This window comes from Podarcis pityusensis (assembly GCF_964106645.2).
Source record: "Podarcis pityusensis genome assembly, chromosome: 12".
In the NCBI taxonomy this organism is placed as follows: Eukaryota; Metazoa; Chordata; class Lepidosauria; order Squamata; family Lacertidae; genus Podarcis; species Podarcis pityusensis.
This window is the reverse complement of record NC_138037.1, coordinates 24,752,456-24,764,957: the sequence shown is the minus strand read 5'-3', so window position 1 is coordinate 24,764,957 and position 12,502 is coordinate 24,752,456. Positions and strand designations below refer to the sequence as shown.

The window sequence follows — 12,502 nt, the reverse complement described above, 5'->3', positions numbered from 1 at the left end:
GAAGGGTGCTGAGAGTTGTTAAGAGACCGCTGTGCCCCTCTGAGAATGACAATTCCTAGAGTTCCCTGTGAGGATTGACTGTGAAACCACTCTGAGGTTGTAGCCCTGGGAGGGGAACGGGGTGGGGGGTGGGTCTCTTAACTCTCAGCCCTTTTAAAAAAACTGCAGCTCCTAGAACTCTTTGGGAGAGCCATGACTGTTTAAAGTGGTATCATAGTGCTTTAAATGCAGCGTGTGAATGTGGCCATAATCACCTATTTATTCCTGTTAAAAGGGGCAGCTATAGAAGGGAGAGTTCAGAAGTCAACACCCCTGCAGGAGAAATGTGGGGATAGCTGGCCGATGCTTTCCGGCATATCAGTTCTGCCAGGTGCACCCCAGAAAGGCTATTTCATAATGTGTCTTAAAGACATAGTCTGGGAGGAAATAAGAATGTTAATGATGGCAGTCAATTTAGCACAGCTGCCAGGCTTGCTGAGCAATGTATATTGCAGTCCATTACTTATGTGCTAAGTAACTATTCCCATTCTTTGTAATAACTATTTTACCCTCGGGGTACAATGTTCTGACAGAAGAAAGAACATAGAGGTCTCTGTAGCATGGTTAATAATTAATTACATTTGGTTAATTATTTCACAGCCTCTCCAAAAGGGTCTGTTGTTGTAGACAGGAGCCATGAAAAAAATAACAATCACAGAAGCACACACCATCCCTGTTTCTTGTGTCCACACACAAGCCAGGTCATTGCTTGAGCTGCTGTGATGTCATGGAAGGTTTATAAGCACTCTAAGCTCTAAAGCCCAAGTCTGTCATTGTGGAAGGTCAAATATCAGGGCAGGGGCTGTGCGGGAGGTGCAGTGTCAGTTTTGGAGAAAACCCTTCTTGACTGGCTGAGTGCCTGGAGAGGTTGTGTAGTATAGAGAAGCTGTCGAGCAAGAAAGTAGAAAGAAAATAATAAAATTGGGCAGAAGTGGGCATAGAGGATATGAGGGCATAAATAAACGGGGCGTAGAGAAATAATAAATAATAATAATAAAAAAATTTATTTATATCCCGCCCTCCCCAGCCGAAGCTGGGCTCAGAGTGGCTAACAACAGTAAAATTATACAATATACTAAAATCATTTCATTATAAAATCAATTCAATTCAGATGAAGAGATAGTCAGGAGACAGGATGGAGAAGGGAAGAGACAGCTCACACGGGGCCTAGAAATAGGACTGGCAACATGCTGCTGAGTAGACAACTGGTGGAAAGAATTTCACACAATCATTTTTCTGGAAGTGCAATAGCAGAGATATTTCTATTTGGATCTCAGGGGTTAATTCTGTTAATGTTAAAGCCAACTAGACAAGAGGTGGGTGGGTGGAGGTATTGCTTAGCAACCAGACTGGCATGCTCTTTAACAACAACAACAACAACAACAACAATAACAACAACAACTTTATTATTTATACCCCACCCATCTGGCTGGTTCACTGAGGTGGCAAATGTCCTGAAGAGTGTTTTCCTCTGTATATTTGGTTGACCAAAACAAGGACTGAAACCCTCTGTTCCTTTCTCTTCAAATTACGGTATGCACCATTTCCCTCCGTTTCCCTCAATAAACTGTTACAAAGATTCTTTTTTCACTGGACTCCATCTGCATTACTTAAGTGACTTTGCTAACACTTCGACAATAATCAGCCATAATTTTTAGCCAAATAATTCCAGTGCATTATATTGCTGTAATGTTTCATCCCTGGAAACAGGTGCTTTCCCCTCTTTATTAGTCAGTTAATCTCTCTTGCCTGACTGCTGCTCCTACAACATGCACATTACAAACTTTAATGGAAACTGACAGTAGAGTCAAGAATGTTTGGGGGGAAACTGTAAGAGGCACCACATCTGTTTGTGTGTCCTGCAGTTCAGCACCTGGCATCCTGGTAGAGAAAGGCTTACAAGGAAAGGCTTTTGTTGTTGCATTGCTACTCCTGTGGTTGCTTTTTTTGTGCAAAGTATTTTCTTATCTTTGCTTCCACACAATTAAACACTAGATGTAAGCAAACAAAAGGAACTCTTTAAAAAGCCGTTGGGAAATTTATATAAGTGGATTGACAATTATTGCCCCTGGAGGTGTCCCCAGTGTTCTAAAGAATTGCAGCAAATGTTGAACATTCAACCACAGAATGAAATAAATATTGTCAGTTCTTCACTGCTTTTGAACCCTAAAGTAATTTGAAAATACAGGAGTCACAGAAGGCCAAAGAGACAGGGAAACATACTATTTTACTGTAAAAGGGTTTTGACCAAGAAAATGGATGTTCTGTGCCATGGCTTAAAAATAAAAAGAAAGAAAGAAATCACTGCTCGGCTTAACTTGGCAAATCCTTTATTAATTGTAATGGAATAAGACTTGTAAGGCCTCCGTTTATACCTTTAATCAGCATCAAAATCTAGGTGGAAAGGCTTATTTGATATTGGAAGTTCTGTAGAAGCAAGCGCTTTAGTAATAGAAAAATGTCAGTCAAATGCTGGGGGGGAAATACTTGCAAAAGGCACAGATCAGCTGAGGAACTAGCTACATAAGAAGAATGAGTCTCTCTCCCAGGAGAGACCAATGCAGAGCAGCCTATAATGTCAGGTTGAGGAGAATCCTGTCACATATGGAATTGAACACCAGAGTGAAGTATTGGTTAGGGTGTTGGATTAGGAGCTGGGAGATCTGGGTTCAAATCCTGACTCGGTCATGAAGCTCACTGAGTGACCTTAGACTAGCCACCATCTCTCAGCCTAACTCAACACCCAAGGTTGTTAGATAAAATGGAATGTGGGGGAGCCAACAACACCACCTTGAGCTCCTTGGAGGAAAAGCGGTATGTAAATATAGGGAGAAAGCCCCCAACCCACCCAAAATACAGGGGAAGAATAACCTGTAGACCTGCCTGAGAATCAGAACTTGTTGCTAGTGTCAGAAAAGGGATTCAGATCTTCTGGGTGTGGAGTCTGAACCTGCTGCTGAACCCACCCAAAGGCAATAACTCCCCTTTAAAGCCCTGATCAAAATGTTAGTAGGCATTGTATAAGCTCATCCATCAAGTGTTGTAATGCAAGGCTCCAAACCAGATAACCCACCCCTTACATTCTGTTTAGCCCTCAATTAAGGAATGGGGTTTGCATGGTGATCAGCTCCAAGCTCAATAGACTTAACATTGGTCAGTTCCCTGGCTGTATTGATCTTGCCTAGATTCTACTGTCCATGCACTGGTAACCTCCAGGCTGGATTACTCCAATGTTTTCTAAGCGGGGCTACACTTGAGGTTGATCTGGATTCTGGAAGCTGCATCTGGTGCAAAATGCAGTGACTCAACGGCTCATTACCTCTATTGCTGGAGAAATTGCACTGGCTGCCAATCGGCTACTAGGCTATGTTCAAAGTATTGGCTTTGGTGGCTAAAACCCTGTATACAGCTTGGGACCAGTTTACCTGAAAGATTGTCTCACCCCTTATATACCCAAATGATCACAGTACTCTGAAGCATCTTCTCAAAAAGTCCATTCCAGGCAACACAGCATTTTGTTGTTATATGAACTACATGAATCTCAAGGCAATTTACAATCCTACAATAAAAGCTACTAGGTTTAAAAACAGTATAACCAAACAATGGAAATAGAGACCCAAAAGAAACCTTACCAATCCCATCCAGCTGGAAAAGATTGCCGACACAAGAATGTTCTCAATCTGAATTCTCTCTTCCTGCAAAACTTTTTCAGAATCTTCCTCTTAAACCTGAACCTAACTGGCTATTTACAGTACAATCATATACATGTCTACTCAGAAGTAAGACTCTTGGTTAAATGGAATTGGGAGGCTGGTATAGAATTGTAGTCACAAACTGCTGGGATTCTAAAAGCAGGTGGGGGCTGGACCTGAGAACTCTCCAAAGGTCAAATTGTGTGAAACTGTTCATCTTACTCTGGTGACATTTCCCATTTCTGCAAGTTTTCACACCAAATCCTAAAACTATTTTTGTTTTTTATGCCGTGGGAGTTTAATAAGTGGGTTGAGGAGACAAGAAACTTCTCAAGAAAAAATTACTGTGGTCTCGTGGATCACAGCTAAAGTGTTTGAAAGAGAAACACCGGAGCTTGAGGATGGTGACTCACAGCAGAAAGGATTGAAGCGAAGCGAAGATGATGGATAAAGTAAGTAAGAAATAATAAAGAAAACAAAAGTGGGGGTAGAATATCTTCAAAGCTGAAGATGGTTTCTCTGCTAACATAAATGGGAAATAATTCTGATTTCATTTTTTCCTGGAAAGGAATCTGGTTTCCACCACCAGTTACAAATTTTGAAATGAACAAATGATTCCTTGTGCTGCTTCAGTTGAAATATATCATCAACACTTCAAAATGCAATTTTAAAAGTAACTGAAATAATACAGGGATAAGATAATCTACCACAAGCTTTTCACAGCTGTTGGCAAAAAGCAAAAAAAAAAAAAAAAAAAAAAAAGCCAAAAGGCAAGTTACAAGAACAATGTTTTGCAAAAAAAAGAAAAGAAAAAGTAAGGTCACCGTATGTTGACCCCTGAGAGTTGGGATCTCGAAGTGAGAGCAGGACAATCAGGGACCAACCACAATATCAGGAACTCGTCGGTGTTTTCAAGATGATCGGCCCTTCTTGGAACACCGCTGGTCCACAATCCAGATGTTCGCAGCTGCATTTCTCACGCTGGACCAGCGCAACTCTCCTTTCTTGGTCCAACCCAACACGGAGGCGAGAAAAGGCGTTTCAACAACAACAACAACAACACAGCTCAGCCTTTTTACCTGTTGGTGGCCAACGGAGGCTCCAGCTGGGCAGGTGCCGACGCCGCCCGGAGAGATCGCATCACCCTGGGGGTGCCCCCCGTCGTCGCCCTGACCTCCTTCTCCCAGCCCCTGGCAAGCAAGCGAGACAAACCCAAGTTGGCCAGCCGGGAGCATTAAGTGGCGCGAGGAAGGAGCCCAGTCCAGCCACAGCAAAGACCTGGGCACCTTCGTGCACGGCCCCCCCCCCGCAAAAAACGCGCGCCCCCTGCCTTGGGGAAGCCTCCCTCGTGCAGGGAAGCTGGAGCTGGCCTCTCTCCCGACCCCATCCCCGTGACTTCATCCCCGCCGCGTGGGATCCCGCCACCCCCAGCAGCCCCCCAGGCAAGACCCCCTCCAGTACCTCGCGCCGCCGGAGCCATCGGCGGAGAGCCACCCGAGGCACAGGCAGAGGAGCAGGCTGCCCAGCAGAGCCGCCAGGGCAAGGACCGCCCGCATCGCCGCCGCCGTGGGGAGGAGAGCTGCCTGCCTGCCTGCCTGCCTGCCGCGGGATCCGGCCGCCGTCGCCGCTGCCCCCGCCCGGCCGCCCGCCCGCCTCCCACTACAGCGAAGGCGACCCCGTCGGGCAGAGCAGGGGCGGCGGCGAGCGGCAGAGCAGGGGCGGCGCTGCTCGGCTGCTCTCGCCCCCCGCCCCTCGCTCGCTCCCGCCCCCCGACGCCGCTCTGGCTCCGCCCCCCTCCGGCTCCTGGCGGATCCGCTTCGCCTCCTGCGGGGTCTGGGGAGACGAGCTGTCGCCGAAGGGGCCTCAGCTCATCCCAGCCCCTCGGCAGCCCTAGCTAGTCGCTCAAACTCTCGCTGGCTCGTGTCTCACAGAGGCAGGAGGAGAGATCCGGAGAGAAGGGATGGGGAAGTTGGGGGGGGGGAGGGTCGGGGAGATCTGTGCCTTGGGAAGATCGGGGCGAGCGAGCTCTCCTAGCCACAAGACCCGGGTTCATTGGAAACGGCAAAGGCTGCCTCTGAGCACGTGCAGAGAGTCAGCGGAGGGCCAGAGGTAGACGGGAACTCAGCTGATGAAGGAAGAGGCAGGATGGAGATCAGGCTCGCAGCCCAGGCGGAGGGCTTGCCAACCATTCCCCCCGCTGTGGACGGCTGCCATGAGCCGTCGCGCCCACCCCTCTAAAGTTACCACTAGCAGAAGAAGCGCGGGGCGGGGGGTTGCTGCCATAAATCTGCCTCTTCCTCCAGCCCCCCCCCCCCCCAGCAAATCGCAGCCTAGGAGGATTTCTGTTGGGGAAATGACAAAGTGGGGAATAGGAGCCAATCCTAGGGGCTGAGGTCCCTTCGCCCCAATAAAATAATTGAACACCCCCCCCCCCGTTGATGGGCATTTCTATTCACACCTGGGCTCCCCTAATATTTTATTCAAGTTGAGATAGGGAGAGCAGAGTCACAAACTCCTCTTTTAACCAGAGGAGGCACACTATTCTGCCCTGTCCAGTTAAACTCTGGGGACCTCCAGGGAAACCCTCAAGGTGAGGAGCCAGGGTGAGGGCTTTTCCCTGCTTGGCTTGAGAGATTTGACTCTTTGCCTCACCCTCTTGCTTGCCATACATGTTACATTCAAGGGCTTGTGCCTGTGATTAATTTTTACTGGCTTTTAATGACTGTATTGTTGTTCTGTATTGTATTTTAACTGTACTGTGGCACAGAAAGAGGGGAAATCTTAGCGGCGGGGGGATGGATAGCCCCCATCAGTGCTTTCGATTTATACGATGACACATTCTTCTAAAGAGCATGAGGAAATCTCAGAAGGTGATTTAAATTACATGTGTGAAAATGTGCCTGATCATGCAAGAAATCTTGCAGGCTATATATATATATATATATATATATATACAGTGTTGTGAGAGGTTCGCAACGAGAATCTGATAAACATTGTGAATGCGAACACCAATTGCAATTCCTAGAGTCCCTTAAGGGAAGCCATAAATGTCATAAGAAGAGGCTGATGTGCTGAAAAAACCTGGAGATGCCAGAATGTCCTGGGCCTCTTTTATGAGTGTCATCAAATTTTCTACAATACAGTGATGGCACTGGGCAATAGATATTCATCAGGGTGATCAAATGAAAGGAACTATGTTTTATTCCTGCCCTTCAAAGGTGTCTGTACAAGGTGGGAGAAGGATTTTGGTGCTCCAGTGAACATCTATTTTTGGAATCTCATGAATTAGGAGTCCACCAAGTACCTATTCAACTGGGGGGGATCTAAGTCAGTCCCAGGCATAACCTGCTGAAGTGGGCATTTTATTGTGCCAGCGTATGAACTTAAAGAGTGGTAGAATAATAGATGTCCTGGCTCCCAGCTGCTGAAAAAACAAAAGCCTTGAAGAAGGATTCTTTCCCAAGGCCTTAATGTTTAGAGATCACTTTGGTACACTTTGGTACACTTTGATGCAAATCACTGGTTTCAGGCAATGCACATGGTTAATCCTAACTACAGCTGCAACAAAAGGCAAGTGCTTTTAACTGCCCAAACTTTGGATGTTGTTGCAACACCGTCACACACCTTTGGTGTAGGAATGAGGTGCACCCATCTTCTGCAATCTCTCACTATGCCTAGCCGGCATAGTGGATCCTCCTGGACCTAGGTGAAGGGGGACGTGACTATGTCTTCTGAGAGGTGGCCAGGACTGGTGAAATATCACCTTCTGGGTATCTGATAATGCCAGGGTGGGTTGCTGTGCTGGTCCCGGGGGGAAGGTTACCGTTGGCGTAGTCAAAGTCCGGTCCTGGGTCACTGGTCTGGAAACAGTTCTCAAGGAGCGAGGTGAGGTCCGAAGCAGGAAGCTGGGCAGGGACAGGAACACTGGGGGAACAGGACTGGATGCTGGCCGAAACAGCTCATCGACGACGTTGCTCCCGCAACCTGGGACCGGGCTGACTGGCTTTTATCTTCTCTGAGGCCAGGGGCGGTCCCGGCCCCCAGGAGACCCGCCTCTCCTGGCCTTAAGGCGAGCACTCCTCCTGGGAGAAACCAGTTCCCTTCGCCTCTCTGCCCTGAGCCTCTGCAGTTCAGGAGAGGCCTAAGGGTTACTGGGCCCAGGGGGAGACTCACCTGTAGGCACTGAGTCCTCAACCACCTCCGGAGCCAGAGTGGATTCACCTGGTGCCTGCTCCTGAGGATCCGGCACAGGTGCAGGCGCTTCAGAATCAAGGCCCTGCCCAGTTCAGCCGGCCCTGGAGGCGGGGACTCCTGTGCAGGCTGGGATTCCTCCGGTTCAGCCTCTGAATCAGAATCCCAGGCCATCACAGTTGCACAACAAGCACCATGGGTGTGTCAGAGATGATGCTCTGACAACCCTAGAGAGGGAGGTGGGGTTCATCCATCATGGGGATGGATGAGGCAAGAGAGGAGGTTGAGGGAGCACACACACACATACACACCAAATTCCTGGGCTTTCAGTGTTGGCTGTGATGTGAGAACGCGTTGCAGTCTGGTATAGGCTGTTTGGATCCCAGGCTACAACTACAGGAGAAGCAAGACCCTCTTGCAGTATTAATGCTGCAAACCGCTCCATCATAGGCTCAGGTTGTACAGGGTGAGTCTTTTAAAAGAGGCCCTGTGGAACTTGTGTACTCTGTATCCACGGGGCCTCTTTTAAAGGACTCACCCTGTATATATGTGTGAGTGTGTGTGTGTGTGTGTGTGTGTGTGTAAATAAACCATCTATCATAAAGACACCACAGTCTCAGCTGTGCCTCATTTCCAAAGGGAAACAGGAACCGTGGGTAAGCCACCAAGAACCCCCTAGAATCTCGCACCGCGGGGAGATTGGGGCAGCATGCAGCAATAGTATATTTCAGAACAAACTCTGGCATAATTTAGTCATGCAGACAGATCTGAGTGTCTGGAATGTTCAAGTTGGTTTACAGTAAATTTGAAATAGCTACAGGGCATTCAACAAAGCAAAGCAGAAAGAAAAGGGAAAAGTCTATGGAGAGATTAAGTACATAAAATGAGTCCTGCTGAATCAGGACATTGTCTATCTAGTCTGGCATTTTGTTTCCAGCAGTGTGATCAACCAGCTGCTTCTGGGAAAATTACACGCAGGGCATGCAGTGAAGTCATTAGTCAAGTCATTAGTCATGCCAGCTCCCCACTATTGTCCATTCCCAGCACCTGACATTCAGAGGCCTGCTATTTCGGAACATGGAGCTTGTGTGACAATTCAGCTATTGCAGATGCTGAATGGATTTCCAACAGGAGTCCACTTGTATGTGCCTTTCATAGCTGGGCAGCCTATCTCATGCATCCTTCTTACATAAGAAATATGAACAGGACTGGAGGCACTTGTAATGAAGTACAGAACAAGCTCATGTTGGCAGTCATCAAATTCCAATCGATTCAGTGGAATCCCTAATATTTATTTATGTAACAAAATGTATATACCGCTTGATTGCAATGAAATCTCAAAGCTGTTTGTAAGGTAGGTATGCCTAAGATGGTGGTCTCCTCTCAGGTCCATTTCTATAGGCGCTACGCAGCCAACTATCAACTGCTCAAGGAGAAATTCCATTTCCTTGGATACCTTCAATCAGAATCTCCCAATTATATTAATATTTCACTATTGTGCTGCTGTGCAGTGTCATAAAAACAACAGGTTTGAACAAAGCGAGAGGAAGCAGGGTAAAAAGGCAGATCACCTGACCTGTTGTGAATTATGGAGGATGCTATTTTTAAAACCCTATTTTTAAAGTGCATCCACTTGTCCAACTTCAACTGATTTGAAAGATGAAAGATCTCAGGGAGGACTGGCTCTGCCATAATGGGAAAGTGAGTCAGCAGGTGCACAGGAGTGGGGAGACAGAATTGCGGAGTTTGAAGGAACCACAAGGCTCATCTAGTCCAACCCACTGCAATGCAGGAATCTTTTGTCCAATGTGGAGAAGGAGCCATAGCTCACTGCTAGAGCAAACAGATGGTCCTAGTTCCAGTCCCTAACATCTCTAGGTGGGACCCCGCCTGAAAACCTGGAGAGCAATTACTAGTCAAGGTTGCCGGTACAGTGGTACCTTGGGTTAAGAACTTAATTCATTCTGGAGGTCTGTACCTAACCTGAAACTGTTCTTAACCTGAGGTACCACTTTAGCTAATGGGGCCTCTCGTTGCTGCCGCACGATTTCTGTTCCTATCCTGAAGCAAAGTTCTTAACCCGAGGTACTATTTATGGGTTAGCAGAGTCTGCAACCTGAAGCATCTGTAACCTGAGGTACCACTGTACTGAGCTTGGTTGATCAATACTATTAGGCAGCCTCTTCCTATGGCCCCAGGACACAGGTGTGTGTGCCTCATGGCTTGCTATACATACCTTAAACAGAAAAATGTCTTGGTCCAGCCATGCACTGAAGACACTGGTAACCGGAGTCCAAGCTGCCATCTCATTAAGATCTATAGGAGTTTACCCATTGGTTTTAATAAGACCAGGACTGCATCTGAAGATGCATCTTGATGAAGCCTTCTGGTGAGCAAATGACTTCATTGCAGCTCTGCTGGCCTTCCAGCTGCTGTACTCTGCAGAGGGCAATATCTTGGCTGATGCAGACAAAGGGAAAGGGCCACATCTCTGTTCTCCAGGAGGACAGGCTTTAAATGCCAAAGATGCTTGACTCAATCTCAGTCATCTCCATCCTAGAGAAACCCCAACAACTATGTTGGGAAAGACCACTGCTCACAACCCAAAGAGCCACAACAGCAAACTGCACTGTGTTAGATATCCCCAGAATTTAGCTACCAGCATCTTGTCTGGATTTTTTTAAAAAATTAACAATTGATTTCTATCCTGATTTTTGACCCAGAAGGATTCATAGCCGGTTTACATTGGGGGGGGGGGGTGGAAACACAGTAGAGCTTTTTTATGGAAATGGTTTCTGAAAAATATTATCAGTGGGTTGCTGAAATTTAAATCCTAAACTGGTAATTGGGAGCATATCTTGCCAGAGCATAAAGAGCTCCCAGTCTATTTACAAGAGCTGGTGCTTATCTGGGTCTCTTCCAGACAGTCACTATTTTGTGGAAGAGATTCGTCACATTCCAGACATTTAGCTTTGTTTAATTAAAGTGGATTAAAGAGTTCTGGTACAGCAAATTCAGTTTTAAAAAAACAACCCACCAACATACTTTTGAGATTGTAAAATGAACTGAAGTGTGTGGGATAAATTGACCGGAAGTCATATACTGTAATTTCCATACAAATAAATCAGGATGAATCTTCAATGAAGACTGGGCATTGTATAATCTCTGTGCAAGCTTTGGCCAAGCAAAGTAGGCTGAATGTTCACTAGACAGGTCATCTGGAGGAACCTCAGGGAATCTGAAGGACTGCTCTTTCCCACGTCAACCTGCCAGCTGCTATAAATCTCAGTGTACTGGGATCACCTCCAGAGGTTCTCTGTTAAGTTGTGAGTGAACATATCAGACAACACAGCGATTCTTCAAACAGCTCTTGTTTATTCACAGGTCAGAACAGTACTGAACTGAAGGGTTCAGCCAGCCTGCTTATATAGAGCTCCAGTACAACGTAACTGTAACAATTTTCTAAAACTATCCAATCACTGAACGTCACTTTCAATCCCTTATTTGCATAACTATCTACAGTATCCCCCTGCTGGCCCAGGGTGAGAACTTCAGTACATAACATTCTCCTCCAGGGGATCCTGTCACTTGAGGAGACTCCTGAGGATGCCTTTCATTTGGATAAAAGGGATTCTCCATCACCCCTGAGTGCTGACTGTGTGCTCCTTGAAAAAAGCTGTAATCTGGAAAGACCCCATTGTTACACAGTACTGGGTGATGCTGCAGTTGAAGTTGCAAAATAGCCTTGGCTTTTACAATGGGGGAAGCCTGTGTGTTCTCCATTTCAGTGCAGAGGATGGAATAAAGCTCACTCCTGTTGTCAGTCATATGGACTCCCTTTTGCATCTTTTCATTTCACAACAGCTAAATTGCTCAGCTTCTGAAGGCCTATTTGGGAAGCACTCAGCGAAGCGTGAGCTATCGTCTAACAGAGGAAACAAGAGAGGCACCTGCATCCTATTGTGCCATTCTATTTCTCCACAGGCCATGGTCCATGGACCATCAGTGATCTACTGCCTATGCAACTCCTATCCCTGAAGCTGTCACCTGCACATGTGCTGTCATCCACGCATGTGCAATGGCAACCTCAAACGTACACACAGGTGACTATGGCTTGGGTTTTGCTTTTGGATTGAAGCTGCTTTGAGGGGGAATGCATTGAACATGCATTGAAAATTGAAATGCATTGGAAAATATCTCTCTCATTATTTCCCAAGGATAGCCCTGTGTCGTGAGTACTGTCATGGGTACACAGATTCAAAAGCCAGCTGTGGGGGAATAAACAGTCTGAGTCTCAGGTTTTTCCTCCTTAGCCAGTATACTATTCCAAAAGCAGCAAGCACGGCAAGATCATCTCTCCAGGACCTGGGGCATGAATTTACTTCCCGCCACTTCTTCCCACTCCACCATCCCTTTTTCCTTTCGAGTCATGTCTTTTACATTGTGAGCCTGAAGCCGGGGGGCGGGGGGGGGGGATGCTGTCTTTTCTGCTGCTGATCTTCTGTAAGCAGCCCTGGGTGTGCTTTAAATAGATAAATTTAAGTGCCTTTCTCAAATAAATAAGCAAAGAAGTAAGCAAA

At 46.7% G+C, this 12,502-nt stretch overlaps 1 protein-coding gene across 2 annotated transcripts in view; it reads right to left on the bottom strand.

Moving 5' to 3' along the window:
* The window catches only part of ST8SIA6 (ST8 alpha-N-acetyl-neuraminide alpha-2,8-sialyltransferase 6), a 56,052-nt gene extending 48,014 nt beyond the window's left edge, over positions 1–8,038 (bottom strand). Inside the window, exons 1-2 of one of the 2 annotated variants that reach the window (XM_080974508.1) lie at positions 7,905–8,038; positions 4,811–4,921 (exon numbers count right to left, since the gene is read on the bottom strand). In XM_080974508.1, coding sequence (XP_080830634.1) covers positions 4,811–4,872 — 62 coding nt within the window. In that variant the 5' untranslated portion in view covers positions 4,873–4,921; positions 7,905–8,038. Of the gene's footprint in view, positions 1–4,810; positions 4,922–5,192; positions 5,389–7,904 lie in introns of those variants that run through there. The other variant, XM_080974507.1, reaches the window with a different exon arrangement.
* Between the last annotated feature and the right edge of the window lie 4,464 nt (positions 8,039–12,502).